The sequence below is a fragment of the Phocoena phocoena genome, chromosome 11 (genome assembly GCF_963924675.1).
Source record: "Phocoena phocoena chromosome 11, mPhoPho1.1, whole genome shotgun sequence".
Classification (NCBI taxonomy): Eukaryota; Metazoa; Chordata; class Mammalia; order Artiodactyla; family Phocoenidae; genus Phocoena; species Phocoena phocoena.
In genome coordinates, this window is record NC_089229.1 from 58479759 (window position 1) to 58503257 (window position 23499).

Consider the following 23499-nt stretch of genomic DNA (forward strand, 5'->3'; position numbering starts at 1 on the left):
AGGTAACTGCAGTCCCTACACTATCAACACATTTCTCTCTTCTTCCCCAAATAAGACTCAGATACTAGTTAGAAAAAGACTACTGTCTTTTTTTGGGAAAGAAGCTTGGTGGTGTCCACATAGCAGTGTGTAAGGCCAGAGCTCTGGCTAGAATTCCTTGAGGACTAAAAATAATCCTTGATGTTATTTATCTTCCTTTGAAGAAACACCATTCCTCCCATGAAAAACTGTTTCTCTTCTCTGACACCCCACTCTTCACCCTTCTACTGGCCCCCTGAGTGAAGGTCAACTTGAGCCAAACTGCTTTTGTTCAAATCCTGGTTCTGCCACTTTATAGCTATGTGTGATCTTGGACAAGTCATTTAACCTTTCTGTGCCTCAGTCTCACCATCTGTAAAATGGAGATAGGATTGTTGGAAATATGAAATGAGTGCATGAATATAAAGTACTAATGTCTATCAAATGGTAAACACCTGAACACTCTTAACTGCTATTATTATTATATGTTATATTATATTATTATTATATTCATGGGACCTCAACATTTAACCAAATGGCTCTTTCCTGCTTTACTCTCTAAGACTTCTATTTCTTTTCTTTTTTTTTGGCTGCACCTCACAGCTTATGAGATTTTAGTTCCCCAACCAGGGATCAAACCCAGGGCCCCAGCAGTGAAAGCGCCAAGTCCTGACCACTGGACTGCCAAGGAATTCCCTGATTTCTATTTCTTATTGTCAAGATTTCAGTGTATTAGGGAGGGGAGTGGGCATAAAAGCAAATGCAACAGCTGTGTTAAGAAAATTATCCAAAACTTGACGATAAGGCAAAATGAGGATTGCACATTCTTTCAATGTCATTCTGGAACACTGTCTACAAGGCCCATTCAAAGTATATTCTGTTATCTAGGGGGATGTTTCTTTGTTTCAGTTACTATTTATTACTGATGAGGGCCCAGATTTTGTGAAGATACATATTAATTTGTAGATTTTTATCAAGTAGAAATACAAACAATTTCTGTCCATTAGAAAAGATGATCCCAAAGGTTACTGTTTTATAGTCCTATAGGGTATGAACCAGTTTTCTCTGTAACCTCGTAATCTTATTCCAACATTCTTTCTTCAGTCCCTCAAATACTCTTTGAACCCATTTTACCATCCTGCTAGTTCCCTCACTAATGAGTAAAATAAATATTTGGCATGCGTTCATCTATACCTGCAGCAGAGTTATGCTTTTCAACTTTCTGAAAATTATACTTTGGCAGCAGATTCATGTGGAGTTCCCCAAACTTGAGCAGTGGAGTATCTATCACAGGTCAGGGATTATATTAGAAGTGTTCTACTATAAAGAAGTCTCTACATTCCACTCCAGGAGGGTGAAAATATTAGAGAGACAGAACAGAAATCACTAACAAAGTCAGAAGTATAAAATTTAACTGAAAACAGTTGGCAGGGACTGAATTTGAGACGAATACCTGAAACAAGCATTTTTTTCTACTTTTCCTCTCATCCCATCCCTAAAGAACATACGATGATTGATGCATTTGTTTCGCTCCTCGGCAGCCTCTCACTGACTGTTGTAGAGAGGAGCTCTGTGACCCATTGGATTAGACAGAATAAGCCAAGCGATGCCCTGGAGGCTAGAATGGATGTGGCGAACCTAACCCTTCAGGGCTACATACTTGGACTCTTTCCCAAATTTAGGAAAGGAAGGGATGCAAGAGTCTGTAAGCCAGAGGACACACACACACGCTGCTATCCCTATCAAGGCCCCAGGGTGGAGCTTGCTGTGGTCTGAGCAGCCTGAGACTTTGAGTCAGAATTTCCACTTCAGCTGGCAACAGCTGGATCATGCAGCTTCCTCCTCCGAAGGAGTCCCTCCAAGAGAACCAGGAGTTCCAGTTCCAGACTCCACGCCTCTCCTTCCTGCCCACCAGGGCTTAGGATCCAGCAACATTTACTTCCCGTACAACCTAGAGAGATAACTGGGACAAAGGCAGGAAGTCCTATGCATGGGAAACACCCTTCACAGAAAGGTGTCCCTCCTAGCTCACACACCCATGAGGATTCCACCCACCAGTTCTTCACAGCTTCCCTTTCATCATAACTCATGTAGCACCTATTCTTTCCCTTCCTCATTCCTACTTCTCTATGGTCCCCTACTGGGCTCCTTACTTCCATCTTATTGTACATGCTGACCCTGACTGTTCTCATCCCTTCAGACATAGCAGAAGGTAAGGCAACTATTGGGAAGGGCAAAATGAAAGTCTAAAAGTATAGTGAAGTAGAATTGAGTTTTTTCTCTGTCTTGTGGAGTGAGAGGATTGATTTTTGCAGCACATTATATTTAGTACAAGAAATACACAGTGGGGCTTCCCTGGTGGCACAGTGATTGAGAGTCCGCCTGCCGATGCAGGGCATGCAGGTTCGTGCCCCAGTCCAGGAAGATCCCACATGCCGCGGAGCGGCTGAGCCCGTGAACCATGCCACTGAGCCTGTGCGTCTGGAGCCTGTGCTCCGCAACGGGAGAGGCCACAACAGTGAGAGGCCTGCATACCGCAAAAAAAATAAAAAAAGAAATACAGGGTGCAGAAATCAAGGAACTAGATTGATATGATACTCTTTTCCCTCATAAACCAACATTTTTGCCAATTCCCATTCCCTCAAAAAAATTACTAGTCCTAGACTAAGTTCCCTAAGTTCCATTTAAATAGCCTTCTAAAGCAAGGTAAGCCGAGGTAACAGATTCAGGTTTTATACACACATCTAGCCTTTAGAGACTGATTTTATGCAGCCTGGTGCTAGCAAACTTCCAAAAGCCACTACCTCAGTAGAGTAAGGGATTTATAGAGTACCTCTGATGCCGCATACAAACATTTTGAGGGGAGAATGTTCTGCCTCTTCAGGATTTGGAACAGCTGCCACATACTCATACTGTTATGGGAGTTTGAGTTACTTTGACCACTTTAGAAAATTGTTTACTAGTATCTACAAAAGCTGAACAAATGTATATCCTATGATTTAGCAATTTTACTCCTAGGTATATACCCAACATAAATGTATATACTTATACACATGCACCAAAAGACATGTACAAGTTCATAGCAGCACTGTCCGTATCCATAATAGTCACATACTGGGAACAACTCAAATGTCCAGCAACAGCAGAACAAGTAAATAAGTTGTGGTTTATTCCTATGATGGAATTCTATAAAGCAATAAGAATGAACACATTTTTGCTATATGCAACAATGTGGATGAATCTCACAAACAACATTGAACAAAAGAAACCAGACATAAAACGGTATGTGCTATATCATTATATTCATATGAGGTTCAAACAAGCCACATCAATCGTTTAGAAGCCAAACAGTAGATACCTTTGGGGGTGGGGGACGGACTGTCACTGGGAGGTGGGCTTCTGAAGAGCTGGTAGTGTTCTATTCCTTGATCTGGTTACCAGGGACTGTTACAAGGATGTGTTCACCTTGTGAAAATTCACTGTTCTATAAACACTTCTGATTTGTGCACTTTTCTGTATGCTTGTATGTAAAACTTCTGTATGTATGCTTGTATGTAAAACTTCTGTATGTAAAACTTCAATAGAGTTTTAAAAGATGGTAAATTTACACAGACTAAGGTTCCTATCTTTATTTCTTTCTAAACTCGATTTCCCCTTCCCCATTAATATTACCATCCAACCAGACTTCTGCCTCTAATCAGTCCCCCATATAAATGATTTGAAACACATATATTTCTGCCAAATGGAATTGAGCTGGCCTCTCTGCATTCTTGCAATTTTTCCAGTTTTCCTAATTGGGCTAATTCCATGGTAGTTGTCTCCACCTCATGACTCAAATCTAAGCTGAAGAAACCCCAAAGATCTTTAGGGGGTAGATGCCAAGTGACAACTCTTTCTCCATTTTCTTCTTTATCCACTAATTTGAGGGCTCCTCTGGGTCACTGAGAATAACTCTAGCAGCAGAAACTCTCCTAAGTGTATAATTCGATTGGCTAGTCCCACTTTCTTCTATCCCTACTGCTGGTTTTCACTATCTACTAATCAATATCTTTAGAGATACTGAGCATTTCTATTCAAGGTGTAAGGATAGGAATTATTTCCACTAAGACCATCAGTTCTGGGTACATGCTGGAAACAAAGTCATATACTAACTAGGCTTCAAAGGTCAGCCCTATCCAGCTTTCCTCAGAGAAACACATAAAAGTTATATATATATGTAGTAGGTAGAATTCCTCTAAGAGGGGCTGCTGAGAAACCTTGCAACTATAGGGGTAGAAGCAAAATATTGATAATATTGCATTTCAGGATAAGAGTATCTGGTAAGAAGCCAGTATCACCAAATCTGTACTGTCCCTGGAGACCTACCCCTATGTACCCCAACTTACGACTGACACAACTTGACTAGGTCCTGGTCTGTAGTGCTTGGCTGCAATCCCCGGATGTAGAGGTTGGTTTTACTCAGCTGGTCATTTACAGTGCTCCCACTGCTGCTGTTAGGGGTACTGTTGCTTGGACTAGGTGGTGCCATTGGCTGAGACAATGACACATATGGCTGCAGGGAGACATGAAGAACAGAAGGTCAGAAGAATTATACATTTAGATGCTGAAGAGTGAGGAAGATCTTGGCCCCTTGGAAAGAATGATTCCAAACTTTAACAGCAATGAAGTCATCAAAAGAGTTAAAAGGGCTTCCCTGGTAGCACAGTTGTTAAGAATCCGCCTGCCAATGCAGGAGACACAGGTTCGAGCCCTGGTCTGGGAAGATCCCACATGCTGCGGAGCAACTAAGCCTGTGTGCCACAACTACTGAGCCTGTGCTGTACAGCCCGTGAGCCACAACTACTGAGCCTGCATGCCACAACTAATGAAGCCCATGTGCCTAGAGCCCGTGCTCTGCAACAAGCGAAGCCACCGCAATGAGAAGCCTGTGCACTGCAACAAAGAGTAGCCCCCGCTCGCCGCAACTAGAGAAAAGCCCTCACGCAGCAACAAAGACCCAATGCAGCCCTTAATTAATTAATTAATTTTTTAAAAAGAGTGTTAAGAAAGAAACCTAAAGGAATTCCTCTCTGCCATAAAATAAGAAAATATTTAACTGTCCTACCTAACTTTCAGGGGAAATGAGAGGCCAAAATAAGCTTGATAAAGGTTTTGAAAAAAGGTTCTTAGTTATAGAGGAACGTTTTTATCATACAGATGCTGGAGACACAATTAATGTATGCCTCTTAAGTAAACTGTGTAATGAGACAAGACTAATAAAATCTAGGTTCCATTCAAAAATCACAGAGGAACTAATAAAAATTTATTAAATGATGAAGGTATAGAAAAGTTGAACATAGATTATTCATAAAACTGTAGAATATGAGACTGCAAAATACCTGCAGGAGCTTGAAAATTATTATAAGATTAGACAAACAAAATGAAATACTAATTACCATGCCAGGTAGTAAAAAATGAAATTTGTTACTGTGCTGATAGGGGTTTAGTCATAAGTTATTTACAAGTTTTTAAAAGTTTAAATATGAATGAATAATAGATAAAGTATGGTTAAGGAAATCCAGCATTTGGGATGAAACATCTGTAATTTTTCACTACTGATACCAGAACAGGCAACCAGACTCTGCTACATTTTGGGGCCCCTTCTGTAGGGGGGTACTTCTGTTAGAGAAAAATTACCAGGTTGACTGGAACATGGATTCATTTCTTTCATGGCATATTTTATACCCTTATGCTCTAATCAGGCTTCTAGTGTATATACATATATATGGTTCATAATCCTCTAAATTTGCATAATTACCTATAACATAGTGCATTTTACTATATCATACTCATATTCCAGTTCTCCCTTGTCTTAAAGCACTGTATAGTATAAATCTGTTTGGAATTACTTCCCTATAAAATACTAGCTGCATCTCCAGGTTTTCCCCCTCTCTCTCTTCTTTGGTAGTAGTGGTAAGGGATTAGAGTGGTAACAGAAGAAAAAGGGAAACATGAATATCAAAGAGGGGAAATCTTCCCCCCAAAGAATCTTAATGTGAAATGTGCCTCTTACATTTCACGCCTCTGACCTTTAGCAAACTTTAAAATAAAAATATTTGCTCAAGCTAAATATGTTGAAGCAAGTATTTACCTATTTCTGTCACTATACATAATCACAAATGTGTACCCACTTGCAAATACACAGTTTATTCCTCAGCTCTATACTGCAGCAAAGAAGAAACCCAATACCACATTCTGGAATGGCCCAAAGCCTCATGACCTATTGTAGCTCTTGATACACCCTTTATATTTCCTATCCATGTCCCCCTCTCTTTGCCAGCACTTACACTAGGATTTTCCATATAGAACAATCCATGTGCCCGAAGAATATGAATTCTTCCTCTGTGGTGGTAGTGACAGTCGACAAGTGCAGGGTAAGGCACATGCATGTTTTTCAGCAACTTTCAGACAACAAGACAAAAACAGGGCAAATAAACCTAAAAGTCATACATCCAGTGCTAGAAATGGCAGTACATACTTTAAGAATGATGTTGAAATCTCCACTGAATTAGTAGACATGTAATAATAATCAAATACTAGTGGTCTAGGCCCCCTCCATTATCACTACTGTTGTAAGTGCACCATCTGATTTAAAGTAGAGGCAAGAAGGGACTTCCCTTGTGGTCCAGTGGCTAAGACTCTATGCTCCCAATGCAGGGGGCCCGGGTTCAATCCTCAGTCAGGGAACTAGATCCCACATCCCGAACCTAAGAGTTCACACGTCACAACTAAAGATCCCGCATGCAGCAACAAAGATCCCACATGCCACAACTAAGACTGGGCGCAGCCAAATAAATAAATAAATATTTTTAAAAAATAATAATAAAGTAGAGGCCAAGAAGATTATCAACTATATTCTAATCATGGCTGTTCCTGAGTTCAGAATAAGATCACTGCTGGAGATCATTCACTAAGATATGCCTTTCCTCATCTCTAAGGAATTGCCATTATTGATCCTTAGCTGAGAAAGCCAAGCTTCTTCTAATATGAGAGTCTAGGGAATTCCCTGGTGGTCCAGTGGTTAGGACTCGGCGTTTCCACTGCTGGGGCCTGGGTTCAGTCCCTGGTTTTGGGAACTAAGATACTGCGAGCTGCATGGTGTGCCACACCCCCACCCCGCCCCTAAATAAATAAATAAATAAATAAATAAGAGATTCTAGGCCTGTGGGGTGATGATGATGCCAACAGTAACAATGATAGCAGAAGCAACTCTAGCAGCATCATATCATGTGCCAAGCACTGGCAGATGAGATCACCTGCCTCAGCTAGAGTTCATCTATCCCCTTTCCCAATGTGAGAGAATATTCCTAAGAGGAAGTTATCAATGATGCTACGACTGTCCAAATAAGAACACAAGGGTTATTGAGGAAAGAAATAAATTGAAAAGAAGCTTCTGGCTTACTACCATGGTTATAACCTTGGTTTTAACACTAATGTCTTAGTTATAATCTAAAAATATGTCTTAGTCAATGATAAACTTGCTTCAAGGCCAGAAAAATTCCTAGAAAAAAAGATGTAGTTCAGAAAATAAAAACCCAAAACTTTTCTCTTTTGCTATTCCCAAACAGCTTCTGAAACTACTACATAGTCTCCAAAGAGAAAAAATAGAAAAATATTCTCTTTTCAAGAGAATTCAGTAAAAAAGGTCAAGAAAGCCTCTAAGTAAAGCTTATCTAGCTTCCCGAAAGAAACTATTTGGAGAGACAATAATAACTAATGTAAACTAATGATCCTTGTTTACCTATGTACATAAAAGAGAACAGGGCAGTATATATGAGAGTCCAGAGGACTGAGATATTCTTACTGGGCGAGAGAAGGGTGGGGCAGTATTGTCTCTCTTGACTCCTGTTGGTCTGTAATGGTTCTCTGAGGCCACTGGTTCTCTGTCCGAGCCTAAGCTAAAAAATGAAGAGCAAGATTTGAACTGTTTAAAACAAGGCCCTCATATTTGTTCTAGAATCTTAAGATGCCTGGGATGGTATTAGATTTGCCTTTAGAAATAAAGGATGGTAGCATATTATCACGTAGCAAAGAAATATGTAAAGTTATCCAGTAGAAAAGGTAGGTATGAGTCTTCTTTTTTTACAAAATATTTATTTGGCTGCGTCGGGTCTTAGCTGCAGCACGTGGGCTCTTCCTTGCGGCGCTCGGACTTCTCTAATAGTGGCGCGTGGGCTTCTCTCTAGTTCTGGTGGGCAGGTTCCAGAGCTCGAGGGCTCTGTAGTTGCAGCATGGGGGCTTAGCTGCCCCGCGGCATGTGTGATCTTAGCTCCCTGACTGGGATCAAACCCGCGTCCCCTGCATTGCAAGGTGGATTCTTAACCACTGGACCACTAGGGAAGTCCCTAGGTATGAGTCTTCTCATGAAGGAGATTTATTTCTGACTGGGAAACATTAACAGGTTTATAAACTGAGAAATGACATGATAACATATATTTGAGAAAGCTAACACTAGGTGCATTATCCCAGCTGGTTCGGAGGGGTAGAAGACCAGAGGTGGTAAGACTAGTTAGGAGATATTAGACATGAAGGGAGGTCAGGAAAAAGTATAGAAGTTAAATTCAGACTGGCAGAATTTGAAGTTATCTGCTTGATGGATATATGCTGAATGCTTTTAGAATAAATACTGGTTAATTTATTCAGTTAGTAAACATTTAAATACCTTTAAAATACTATGCAGGGAAGGCGTGACAAGCCTGGTAGTTAGCATGGAAGAGCCTGGAAGTTTGATTTCTTAGCTAAAAGTTAACGCACCACCTTAGAAATATAGGCTTATAAAGGAGGTATTAATGCTTTTAGAAAGTTCTAGTATTGCACTACTTCTTTGGGAAGTGGAGTAAACTCAGTTATGATAGCTAAAGGTGGGAAGCAATCTCAGGGCGAGGACTTTTTGGCTTTGGATCTTCCAGTGAAACCCAGATGCCTATGGGCAATTCGTTACCAAGGCAGAACAGGGAACACTGGATTGCAAAGACGAACTGATTGAATGCAAACGCTAGGGAACACCAAATTTGAGGTTGGTTGGAGACTAGAATCTATCAATAAAAGGTGTGTGAGAACACTAGCAGGGGGAGGACTTGGCTGTTTCCTAGAAGGGCCACTACCCTTGCATAGTAAATAGCCATACATAAAAGCTGAAAGAAGGCAAAGAAAGGTAGGACAAATGAGTTAATGGATATAAAGTACTTAACATGGTGTTTGGCATACAGCAAGTATAAACTGTCAGCAACTGTTATTATTTTAAAATTTGGAGTCTTTTAAAAAATGGAGTTCTTCTATAATTAAAGGACAAAATTCTCCTTCCTTTGCAGAATATGGATAACTCACCCAAGTTGAGCTGTTATTTGTCTGCAGAGACTTGATGTTTCCCCAGCAGTTCTTTTTTTTTTTTAATTTTTATTTATTTATTTATTGGCTGCATTGGGTCTTCATTGCTGCGCGTGGGCTTTCTCTAGTTGCAGCGAGCAGGGGCTACTCTTCATTGCGGTGTGGGCTTCTCATTGCGGTGGCTTCTCTTGTTGCAGAGCATGGGCTCTAGGTGTGTAGGCTTCAGTAGCTGTGGCACATGGACTCAGTAGCTGCGGCTCACGGGCTCTAGAGCGCAGGCTCAGTAGTTGTAGCACACGGGCTCAGTAGTTGTGGCTCACGGGTTCTAGAGCGCAGGCTCAGTAGTTGGGGCACACGGGCTTAGCTGCTCCACAGCATGTGGGATCTTCCTGGACCAGGGCTCAAACCCGTGTTCCCTACACTGGCAGGCGGATTCTTAACCACTGCGCTGCCAGGGAAGTCCCCCCACCCCCCAGAAGTTCTTAAGGATCCAGGAAAACTCTGGAGAGATGTTTTTATGGAAAGCACATGAAGAGATTTGAGCCTATGAGGCAGGCAGCGAGATAACTACTCAGTAAGCAGGCCCTGACCATCTTCAGAACTACCTCTCTCTGACCTCCTCAGAAAGTTACTTATGTCTAGATTATAAAACGATTCCTTATGTTTTGTTCTTCTTTTACTGTCTAGGGCTGAGGCCTTTTAGATAAAATACTGAAGAGACTTTAATTTCCTAAAGATTGGTGGGGTGGTATTTGAAGGATGGTTAGAGAACTGTCCTATAAAATATCCCATAAGAATCTCTGGGATAATAATCCAGGGAAGGGCTTATAGTATGGGGATAGAGAAATATATAACTCCTTCATCTTCATCCAGAAAAAGAAAAATCAAACTCCCGTCTTCCTGTAGCAAGGAACTTTATGTTTCCTGTCTTGCTGAGTTACAGGAAACTAGGAGACAAGAGAGCGTTCTTCCTTTTGCTCTCTTGCAAGAGATCATAATGGTAGAAGTGATACAAGGCCTACTTCCCAATCACTAAGTTTTCATCAGATCTTTAAAAGAATGATCCAGTCAGATGAGCTACTTAAAAATTAATGTAACTGAAACACTGTCTTTATTCTGAAAATAAGGTTCTCTGATCAAGTGTTCATTTTGCCTGGTTTAATAAAATTCACAAACCCTGTATCCATTCATTTGCTATCAAAGTTATCCCCATCCTAAGCCCTTAACTCTTATTGTCACCAGAGCAGGAGAAAACTCCATCCCATGTCTAGTGCCCAGTGAAGTTCCTGGCATAGAGTATAAGCATGGATATTTGCTAAAAGGAGTAAAATAAACTTAGGGGATTTGCTAATTGTGTATCATCTTAATAAACGCCTAAGAAAGTCTCACAGATACACAATCCAGTGGCCTGACATCAAAATTCCTATTACAACCTGGATATTGATGATCCACAAGACAAGCTCCTAAAGCCAGTGGTCTCTGGGACATATAACACATCTGAACATTTTTGTCTAAAAATACATTATTTTCTGAGGTCTGTCATAATGTCTCCTAATAAGAGAAAGTCCACTTTCCCTGCAAAGTAACAGACCTCCTAATATTCACTCATGAGACCCTTTGCATTATTTGAATCATTCAATAAATATCTGAATGCAAATATGTCCATGCCCTGCTTGATGCAGTGGGGACTCACAGATGAGTAAAAGTGAAATATTTCATAATAAATTTAAACACACACTCACAAGAAGCCATTAAGTAATTCACAAACCAGAGCGTACAATCTAGATAACTAGTAGAAAAAAATATGTGTGCTAATGGGGATCCAAGCAAAATGGTATAAGAACATGAAAGAATAAACAATTCCTGAGGGAAAAGTTTCTCAAGTAAGTAAGATGTTTGGGTTGTACCTTGAAGGATGAGTAGGATATTAAACCTTTAATAGGGAGCCATAGGGGCAAATCAAAATCATAAGGAGAGGGACTTCCCTGGTGGCGCAGTGGTAGAGAATCCGTGTGCCAATGCAGGGGACATGGATTCGATCCCTGGGTCTGGGAAGATCCCACATGCTGCGGAGCAACTAAGCCCATGCACCATAACTACTGAGCCTGCGCTCTAGAGCCGGCGAGCCACAACTACTGAGTCTGCGTGCTACAACTACTGAAGCCACACGACCAGAGCCCATGCTCCTCAACAAAGAGAAGCCACCACAATGAGAAGCATACACACCTCAAGGAAGAGTAGCCCCCACTCACTGCAACTAGAGAAAGCCCGTGCACAGCAAGGAAGACCCAATGTAGCCAAAAATAAATAAATAAAATAAATAAATTTATTTTAAAAAATCATAATGAGATACCACTTCATATCCACTAGGATGGCTGTAATAAAAAGACTATGACTTTACTCAAAAGTAACTTTGATGGCTATAATAAAAAAGAACAAGTGTTGGTGAGGCTGTGAAGAAACTGGAACCCTTGTACACTACTGGTGGGAATGTAAAATGATGCAGCTGCTTAGCAAGACAGTTTGGCAGCTCCTAAAATGGTTCAACACAGAGTTATCACATGACTCAGCAATTCCACTCCTAGGTATGTACCCAAGAGAACTGAAAACATATGTCTGCACAAAACCTGTACACGAATTTCGCAGCAGCATTATAATAGCCCAAAGTGGAAACAACACAAATGTCTATCAACTGATAAATGGATACATAAAATGTGGTATATCTATACATGAGCTTATTATTCAGTCATAAGAAGGAAAGAAGTACAGATACATGCTACAATATGAACCTTGAAAATATGCTAAGTGAAAGAAGGCAGTCACAAAGGACCACTGATTACATAATTCCATTTATATGAAATGTGTATAATAGGCAAGTCTTTAGAAACAGGAAGTAGATTACTGATTACCTATGGCTGGGAGAGGGGGATAATGAAAGAACTGGGAAGTGATAGCTAAGTGGGCAGAGTTTCTTTGGGAGGTGGGTAATGAAAATGTCCTAAAAGTATGGTAATGGATGCAGGACTCCGTGAATATACAAAAGCCACTGAACTGTACCCTTTAAACGGGTGAATTGTATAGTATGTGAATTATATCTCAATAAAGCTGTCATAAAAATTTGATAGAGATGGGTAGCGAGAAGAGGACTTTCCAACCATTGAAAACTTCTTGAGATGTTTGGCTATCACACACTAGTATGACCTAGCACAGGATTCAGCCTAGGTTGGCATCACCCTACTTCATTTCCAGATAGAAAATTCATAAGATTAATATATTTTATTGAAATTCAAGTGGAAGTATGTATTAGACATTAAATCATATCAGAGCAAGAAAGGAATATTTTCTGTAATCCCCCTCCCTGAAAAAAAATATAACATTAAAAACAAAACAAAACAAAAAAAGAAAGGTATCTCTGGAACACACAGCACCTGAGCCACAGAACCCATACCACGGATCTGCCCACCATACCTGGTTTTATTTTATTTATTTATTTATTTAGGCCACGTGGTATGGCATGCGGGATCTTAGTTCCCTGACCAGGATTGAACCGGGGTCCCCTGCGGTGGGAGCTCAGGGTCTTAACCCCTGGACCACCAGGCAAGCCCTCATACCTGGTTTTCAAAGCTGACTCTCAGCACTTCTACTACTTCCTCTTAGCTCAAGTAAACCTGACACCATCTCCAGCTCCTCATCTCCTCCCCCTTACTCTTTCATGGCTCTTACCACTACAGTAGCAATCTGTTTTCTACATCCCTTTAATACCAGAGGGAGTTTTTACATTCATACCAGGTGATACTCAAACTAGTTCTCAAGTATAAAATTGACGTTTTTAAACCCTAAGTCAAAATAACTAAAGAATCCTCAGTTAAGCATACAGCCAAACACATTGCTCAAGAATCCATTCACCCTTCCAGATCCACTAGGCACTCTTGTCCACCTTGCATTATGCCTTGGAAGCTGACCATACAGAGTGTATGAACAGGCTTCCTTGCCCTCTGGCTTCCAGTTGGGTTTGGCTAACCAGATATATACCAGTAGGATATCAAAGGGCAGGAGGAGAATGAGACCAGAGTATTTCTTTTCCTAGCTCCTTTCCCTGCCAGAATACCGTGATTTGGCTGCATACCTCTACTGAAGCCCATAGTTCTCTCCATACACTCTTAGATTCTGGTAATCTCCCTCAGTTCTTTGACCTTTTAGATATAGAGTACGTAGGCTCTGTAATTGCTGGCCATAGGGTACTCTACTCCCTCTCACTGGTTTCCCTAAGTCCCTTTGTAAATAGTCCCTTCATTACATCTTTCTCAAATTACTCCATTTGGGTATGCATCTGTTTCCTTTTAGGACCCTAAACGATGAACAAACCATTCTACCTTAAAGATTCAGGTGCAAGAGGATATGTACCAGAAACTCTTGAGAAATTCTGCTTTCTTTAAGATTGGATAAAGAACCTCCTCACTGGGCAAAAATCCTCAAGGCACAGTTTGATGCAGAATTCTTTTCATCTAACAATTTAACAGTATCTTAAGTTAAACTGTTGATTTAACTTTATGATTTCATATCATCTTCCAGACAACTTTGTGAAGTAGAGCAGGTGATGTGTTATTTTCCTTCTAAAACTCAGAAACTGAGGTTCAGTTTTATTTCAACATTCCCTCTGTTGTGTCGCTTCTCTTTTTGTTAAGCAGAACCAAGTAATGGAAACCTTAATACTGACAGTATCCAAACCAAGGCAACCAGCTGAGTAAACATGTAAAGCAGTCCTTTCCATGACCCTACATCCTTTCTCTCCCTTCTGGAAAGAAAACAGTTCTAAGTTCCCTGGCCATAGGTAATGTCTAGTCAAAGTAGAACATTTAAGGAACAAAGGCATTTGAACTGTGAACCAAATAAATTAGAGGAAAACCTACATAAGACTGGTGCTTACATAGACTTACTAGAGCAAGAGCCCTCAACTGAAATATATGGGCAATTCTATTGGGGGGCAGAGCCCTTTTAGGCACAGTGTTTTTAGGCAGCACAATCCCATGCCTCTATCCCAAGGAATAACCAACTATGCCACCAGTTTGTGGGTACATGTCAGTGTGGCAATATCTCATATGTACCAGGAACCATAAAGCAAAAAGTTTAATTAATTCTCAGGACAGAAAAAGGATCTTTGAAGGTTAAGTAGCTTAAGTCTGAACATGACCACCAACTGCTTGGGGAGAACATGGGTAGGATACAACTGAGCCCCCATGGAGTGCTACTCTGCATTACACAACCCCTCCACTCTTCAGCCTAGCTGGTGGATCATCGTATGGCCTGAGAAGGAGTTGCAAAGTGAAAAAGAATAACGGCATCATTGGAGCTTCAGAGCTTGCAGAGAAGTATATGTGCCTCTCTTCCACAATAAAGTTGCCTCAGATAGAGAAAATATATAGGAAAAGATAATGCCTGCCTATAGTTTATTTTGCCCTATCTTGTCATTTACCCTATTTTCATCATCTGACACAATTTTATTGTGGTCAGAAATACAGAGATCACAAACCCATAGGAAGTCAGGAAACACCAGCACTCCTCTTCTTCACCCTTATACTACCTATACAAAGAATTCCCAGATTGGTAGATTAGGGATCTGGTTTTATCAAGGCCTAAAATCTCAAAGTCATGAAAAGATTCTGCTCCTGTGACCATTATAGAAATATTTTTGATTCACCAAACAATAAATACTGGCAATACTACACACCTGAAGAAAGTAACCTAACCAAAGAATATGGAAGGTATATATGCCTAGTCTATTTTCAAATCAAAATAAAATGTATACATGCAACCACCTAGCATTACGTTAGGTATATAAAGTTTAATCCTTATTCTACCCTGCCTTGTTTTGGTCACGCCACAGGGCATGTAGGATCTTAGTTCCCCAACCAGGGATCGAACCCGCATCCCCTCCACTGGAAGCGTGGAGTCTTAACCACTGGACCGCCAAGGAAGTCCCTCTAGTCTGCTTTTTACAAGTCACAAACAACTGCAGATATAATTTTTCAAAGTCTGATATAATATACATAAAATACGTCCAGAAAGATTCACAAGAAACGGTTAATAAAGTTGGCCGCTAAAAAGACGAACTAGGTATATGAAAGATGGAGTGAAAACAGACTTTTGAACCTTTTATATTTTATACCAAGTCCATACATCTATTATCTATTTAAAAACAAAAGAAAAAGTTTCAAGGTCCGACATACTAATTTTTTAAAACTAGGATAGAATGTTAAAACACTTGAGTCCATACAGCCTGACTCCTGGACCCATGCTCTCATAGTTCCTAACATACTCTGAATCTCAAAAAAGACAGTGATCTCAACAGAACTAGTCCTTGGCAAAGTGTTAACCTAGTTTATCAAACTCACGGTCTTAAACTACAATTGGGAATGGGGCAGAAGTCGGAGGTAAGGGGTGGAGGTGACGACTGATTGCCAAAGTAAGAACTGAATACCAAAAGCCAACTATAAACAAAGTGATAAGGTCTCCAAAAGAGGAAGAGAAAGTTCTGTAAGTTCTACCTAATTCCTGGATGTAATGTGGAAGTAATGTGGAAGGTTATGTAAGAATTTTTGCAAGGTCCAGTACCCATAGCCACATAAAGATATACTATTTATATAATAGCTACAGTGTACTTAATCCATAAAGAATATAGAAAAGGGGGAATCCCTGTTCTTTTAGGCTGATATATTAAAACAAAACAGCGATTTTTCTTTCTCCTTATTACAAAAAGTTTTGACAGAACTTACAGAGCAGAATCTCAGGTTCCTATTTACCTCTGGTATCCTTTGGAGGTGAAATTGGAAGAAAATTTAGAATGAGAATAAGAGACTTATAGCTTAGAGGCAACCCTCTACTACCCCTTCACTTCTTTCCCTTTCTCTAGTCTCCATCCTCTCTCTTGCTCTTTTCTATTCTTCCTCCATTTTTTCCCTTCTTCTCTATCTTTGCTTAGGCTTACTCCTGACAGTTGCATTCAGTGATATCCTTAAGTAATAATTAGCCTGGCTGTGGTATTAAAGTTGCTCATATCTTAACCTATTAAAAAAAAAAAAAAGACAGTCCTGGTTCAGAGGATGGGAGGCAAAGTTTAATAAGAATACCTTTTTTTACTATTAATTATGGAAAACATACAAAGGCAAAAGAAGAGTATAATGAATCCCTACACATTTATCACTTAGCTTTAACAATTATTCATGGACAAACTTGCTTCATTTGTAACTCTACCTATTTCCTTACCTCCCATATTATTTCAAAGCAAATAGCAAATATATAATTTCATTACAAAATATTTCAGCATGTAGCTCTGAAAGATCTCTTTAAAAAAAAAACCCAAACAACTCTATATCATCTAAAAATTAATAATTCCTTAATTTTATAAAATAGAGTTAAAATTTCCAATTGTCTTATATATGTCAGAATTGTTTTATTTTGTTTTACAGTTTATTTGAATTTTTTGGCCACACTGTGCGGCTTGTGGGATCTTAGTTCCCTGACCAGGGATTGAACCCAGGCCCTTGGCAGTGAAAGCATGGAGTGCTAACCACTGGACCTCCAGGGAATTAGCCAGTTTATTTGTTTGAAATAGGATCCAAGTAAGGTCCATATACTGTCACTGGTTGCTGACACATCTTTTAATCGACAAGTTCCCTATCCATTCCTATTTCTTGCAGTTTTCTTTAAGAATTTTAAAAATTTATTTATTTAGGCTGTGCTGGATCTTCCTTGCACTGCACAGGCTCTCTAGTTACAGCGCACGGGCTCTAGAGCTCATGGGCTCAGTAGTTGCGGCGAGCGGGTTTAGTTGTGGTATGTGGGATCTCAGTTCCCCAACCAGGGATTGAACCCAGGCCCCCTGCATTGGGAGTGCGGAGTTTTAACCACTGGACCACAAGGGTAGTCCCCTATTTCTTGCAATTTATTGTCAAGGAAATTCTTACGTTTGTACCAGCATAAAAATTAACCCATTCAAAAACCATTTAATTAGAGTTACCATGTGATCCAGCAATCCCACCACTGGGCATATATCCAGAGAAAACTAATTCAAAACGATATTGAGGGGGGGCTCCCCTGGTGGCACACTGGTTAAGAATCTGCCTGCCAATGCAGGGGACACAGGTTCGAGCCCTGGTCCAGGAAGATCCCACATGCCGCAGAGCAACTAAGCCCACGTGCCACAACTACTGAAGCCCATGCTCCTAGAGCCTGTGCTCCGCAACAAAAGAAGCCACCACAATGAGAAGCCCACGCACCACAATGAAGAGTAGCCCCCACTCACTGCAACTAGAGAAAGCCTGCGCACAGCAATGAAGATCCAACACAGCCAAAAATAAATAAATAAATATTTTAAACAATGGTTTAGATGGCAAATTTTATTTAAAAAAAAAAAGATATAGGGGACTTCCCTGGCAGTCCAGTGGTTAAGACTCCACGCTCCCAATGCAGGGGGCACAGGTTTGATCACTTGTTGGGGAACTAAGATTCTGCATGCCACGCAGCGTGGCCAAAAAAAAAAAAAGATATATGCACCCCAATGTTCACAGCAGAACTATTTACAATAGCCAAGACATGGAAGCAACCTAAATGTCCGTCAACACATGAATGGATAAAGATGATTCAGTATATATATGTACAATGGAATATTATTCAGCCATAAAACGAATGAAACAATGCCATTTGCAACCATCTGGATGGACCTGGAGATTGGTAAGCCAGACAGAGAAAGACAAATATCATATGATATTACTGATAAGTGGAATCTAAAAAAATGATACAAATGAACTTATTTACAAAACAGAAATGGACTCAGAGACATAGAAAACAAACTTATGGTTATCAAAGGGGAAAGGGGGTGGGGGAGGGATAAATTAGGAGTCTGTGATTAACAGATACATGCTACTATATATAAAATAAATCACACTACTATATATAAAATAAAACAACAAGGACTTACTGTATAGCACAGGGAACTATATTCAGTATCATGTAATAACCTATAATGGAAAAGAATCTGAAAAAGAATACATATATATGTATAACTGAATCACTGTGCTGTACCCCTGAAACTAACACAACATTACTAGTCAACTATATGTCAATAAAAAGTTGTTTGTTTTTGAAAAAAAATTTATTAAGTAGGTACTATTTGGAGAATAGACAAAAGAATCTATAACTGAACAATTACTTATTGTATCTAATATGTAGCATGTGGAGATGCTATGAAGAAATGCAAAATGAGAGAAAAGGTTGGCCTTCAAAAGGCACAACATGGAATGCAAAAACAGAACAATGACATAAAAACATAAAATCAAAACAAAACTTCCTAGTAACAACATAGCTTCTCTAGTGACTATTGATGTTAATCTCAATAGTCAACTGACCTTTTATTTTATTATCTTTTTCTCAGGCGAAGGAAAGGGAAAATAACAAATGTTGGCTATTTACCATATTCCAGGCCCCATAGGATTTTGTTATCTAATATAATCTTTACAAAGAAAATCATGAGGGCTTCCCTGGTGGCACAGTGGTTAAGAATCCACCTGCCAATGCAGGGGACACGGGTTCAAGCCCTGGTCCAGGAAGATCCCACATGCCGTGGAGCAACTGAGCCCGTGTGCCACAACTACTGAGCCTGCACTCTAGAGCTGGCAAGTCACAACTACTGAGCTCACGCGCCTAGAGCCCATGCTCCACAACAAGAGCAGCCACCGCAGTGAGAAGCCCGTGCACCACAACGAAGAGTAGCCCCCACTTGCCGCAACTAGAGAAAGCCCGCACACAGCAACGAAGACCCAATGCAGCCAGAAATTTAAAAATTAAAATAAATAAATAAAAGAGACAGTAGAAGAGAAATTTAGAAAGTAGGAAGGTGGAGGTTTGTTTAAAAAAAATGATAATGAGATAATGGGATAGGTATAATTTCCATTTTCTTTTCTTTTCGCTTTTTTTTTTGTCCACGCTGCACAGCTTGTGGGATCTTAGTTCCCTGACCCAGGGATCAAACTCAGGCCAACGGCAGTGAAAGTGCCCCTGAGTCCTAACCACTGGACTCACCACCAGGGAATTCCCTCCGTTTTCATTTTTATTGATATGGAAATTAAGGTTCAGAGGAGTTCTTTCTTTCCCAAGTTTACATAATTAGTAAGTAGTAGAATCTTATTTTTGACTGAGGATCATCTGGTTCCCAAGTCCGCATCCTTTCCATTGCTGTTTGTCTAAACACAGGAACAGCAATGGCTTTCACGAACTATAAGCAAGGTCAACAATTAGCTCCAATTATTTTTTTAAGAGATCGATTTCTAAAATGTGTTCAAATCAACAGTCTAAAATGACACCAGACAACAGGTAAAGAGGGACTTCCCTGGTGGTCCAGTGGTTAAGACTCTGCTCTCCCACTGCAGGGGGCATGAGTTCCATCCCTGGTCAGGGAACTAAGATCCCACAGGACACTCAGTGTGGTCAAAAAGAAAAGAAACTTAGCTTATCATTTTACCTCAATAATCAAAATATCTACTAGATTTAAGTACTGGTCTGATATGTGAAAATGGGACTGAACTGAGGAATCTGATCATCATCTTCCCTGGAGAAAACACTTACTGCCCACTCCACTGCTCCCTTCAGTGTAGAGGGACAGACAGACATCAGCATATCGCTCCTGCTGTGCAGGCAGCTCTAGAAGCAGCAGCACAGCTGTGTCCTCTTTTGCTCTGGGGGTTCAGCTGCCTGAAGGGAGCACACACTCAGCTTTGCTACCTTACACACTGGTGGGGTTTCACAGGGGTTGCCCCACAGGGGAAGTCTGTAGTTTCTCTTTGGTTTGGTTTTGATCACTGCTTGCACCTAGATGGAGAAATCTGTCTAATTCTGGCAGTAGTAGAAAATCCAGTGGCCCACAGATACAAGCTACCTTCTTGAATATTAGTGTTATCAGTAATAAAGTTGTTGTTTTTATTTCCATTTGTCAAACTTTCTTCTTATTTCTCAACTGGAGTGGAGGAAGAAGGATGCTTCAAATTGAAACCCGCAAACCCCAGCAGTCTTTAAGGGCTAGGCAAGTATTTCCTCTGGTAGTTGAAATGGAGGCCAGAGTAAAATGTTAGTGTGCCTGGCCCTACCAGTTTACAAATCCTATAATTGTAAAATAATGATTTAGTAATAATTCAATTTGGGACAACGAAGAAAATCATTTTCATTTATAATGTAAGACCTTTATTTCACAAATGAGGAAAAATCAGATTCAGTTTTGATATAAGCACTCAGTTATTCACTATTCATTTAGCAATTGAGTAGGCAATGAATCAATGTTTACTAAATGTTTTTTCAAAAGTATATTTCTTGACTATAGAGCCCATTAACTAGCAGAAAGGGGTTAAAACACAAGGGCTCAAAAATCAAAGACTATAGTTTAATTCTAGTGTTGCCATGTACTAGTCTGTGACTTTGGGTAAGTTGCTTAACCTTACCTGCAAAATGCAGACAGTAACAGCACCTATGTAATAGGATTAGTGTGGGGATCGAAATAAATACATATAAAGCTCTTATAGTGCCTGAAATATAAAAGGAGCTCACACCCATTCATTCAATAAATACTTAATGCCCGATTTAGAGTACCAGGCACTATGTCTGACAGCAAGGACAAAATGCCAAGCTAAAGATGGTCTAAGACAAAGACTAGAGATGGTCTTGGTTCTAACAGAATTCAGCGTTTAGTAGAGATATAGCCATTAATCAAATAATCACAAAGTAATTGTATAATTACCCAGTGTGATAAATGGGCTAGGAAAAAAAAAAACAGAAGGCTGTGACCTACTTTAGTTAGTATAGTCAGAAAGGTGACATTTAGGTGAGACTTCAAGGAGGAGCAGAAAGTAGCCATTCAGAGAATGAAATAAAGGATCATTCCAGAAAGAGAAATGGGAAAAGACACAAAGTGAGATTTTCAACTGAATCTGAAAGAAACAGAAGGCCAGTGAAGCTGGAGTGTAATGAAGGATGGAAGGGTAGGCAGAGCCTTCCAGGCTGTGTTAAAGTACTTGGCTTTCATTCAACACAATAGACAGTCAATGAATAGTTTTATGCAAGAGAGAAGTTATAAGATCTGATCTATGTTTTGAAAATATTACTCTGGCTACTATGGGAAGAATAAATAAGAGTGAGGCAGGGGGTGAAATGGCAAGCTCAATTAGGAGGCCACTGTAATAGTCCAAACAAGAGACAATATAGTCTATAATTGGAGAGATGGCTGTAAAGGTGGAGAGAAATGGAAAGATATGAGGTGTAGTTTATAGGTAGAATCAAAGGACTTGCTTATAAATTAGATGCAGGAAAGTATAGTGTCTAGCTTGAGTAACTGGATGGATGACGGTATCATTCACTAATGCTGTAGAGATGGTGGGGAGAGCCAATTTGAGGACTGCAAAGCAATCATTACATTTTGAATATGTTAATTTTAATAACCTGTGAGATTTCTAGGAAAAAAATATCAATTCAGCAGTTGGATACACAGAGGAGAAGTCTGTTCTAGCAATTATCTATAAATCTGTTCGCATAGTAATAAATGAAATCTAGGAATAAAGTATATTTAGAGAGAAGGCAAGAAAGCCTGAAGAAATATAAACACTCAGAAATTGAGTAGAGTAACTGACAAGGAGGTCAAAAGAGGAGGGCAAAAGGGCAAGACCCAAGAAGGTTGTGTTACCGGAGGCAACAAAAGACAGAGTTTCAAGAAATGGGGAATAGTCAACTCCAGCAATGCCACTAAGAGGTTATGTAAGATAAAAACTAAAAAACAAACAAACAAAACACTAGTTGGATTGGGCAACTTAAAAGTACTATGGACTAGAGCAAGCAGAAGAAAGAATCAGTGAGCCTGAAGAGAGATCATTTGAATTTATCCAGCCAGAAGGAAAACAAAAAAACAAGCAAACAAACAAAAACCATAATGAAAGGGAATGAAGAAAGCCTATGGGACTTACGGGGCATAATAACAGAAACAAGCTATGAACTACTGGAGCTGCAGAAGAAGAGAGAGAGAAAGGGGTAGAAAGCTTATTCAAAGAAATAACAGCTGAAAACTTCCCAAATGTGGAGAGAGATGTGGACATCCAAGTTCATTCAGCTAATAGCTCACTCCAAAGTTTCAATCCAAAATGACCTTCTCCAAGATGCATTATAGTAAAATCATCTAAAATCAAAGACAAATTAAAAGTCAGTTCGAAAAAAAAAAAATGTCTCTCATACAACAGAGCCTCCATAAGGCTATAAGCAGATTTCTCAGCAGAAATCCTGCAGGCCAGGAGAGAATGGGATGATATATTCAAAATGCTGAAAGAAAAATAATGCAAAACAAGAATACTTTACCCAGCAAAGCTGTCCTTCAGAAGTGAAGGTAAGATAAAGACTTTCCCTAACAAAAGCTGAGAGAGTTCACCACCACTTGACCTGCCTTAACAAGAAATGCTGAAGAGTTCTTCAATCTGAAAAGAAAGGATGTTAACTAGTAACACAAAAACATATGAAAATATACAACATACTGATAAAGGTAAACACACAGTCAGATTCAGAATACTCTAGTACTGTAATGTGGTGGTGTTAACCACTTAACTCTAGTATAAAGGTTAAAGGACAAAAGTATTAAAGTATTGTAGCTATAGCTACAATAATTTGTTAATGGACACACAATATAAAAAGATGTAAATTGTGACATGAAAAACATAAAATGGGGGTGGGGGTAAAAGGGTAGATTTTGTATGCAATCAAAGTTAAGCTGTTATCAGTTTAAAATAGACTGTTACATCTATAAGATGTTTCAAGTAAGCCTGAGGGTAACCACAAAACAAAAACCTATAACAGATACACATAAGATAAAGAGAAGGGAATCAAAGTATACCACTATCAGAAATCATCAATTCATAAAGCAAGACAGTAAGAGAGGAAGAAAGGAAGAAAGGAACTACAAGACAGCCAGAAAACAATGAACAAGATGGCAATAATAAGTCCTTACCTAGTTATAATTACTTTAAATGTAAATGGATTAAATTCTCCAATCAAAAGGCACAGAGTGGCTGAATGGATAAAAAACAAGGTCTAACG

The 23499-nt window shown here is 39.6% G+C and overlaps 1 protein-coding gene across 3 annotated transcripts in view; it reads right to left on the bottom strand.

Moving 5' to 3' along the window:
* Positions 1–23499, bottom strand: part of RBMS2 (RNA binding motif single stranded interacting protein 2) — a 56227-nt gene that overhangs the window by 14484 nt on the left and 18244 nt on the right. For all 3 annotated transcript variants that reach the window (XM_065886640.1, XM_065886641.1, XM_065886639.1), the window contains exon 2: positions 4404–4570. In XM_065886640.1, coding sequence (XP_065742712.1) covers positions 4404–4570 — 167 coding nt within the window. The remainder of the gene's footprint in view (positions 1–4403; positions 4571–23499) is intronic.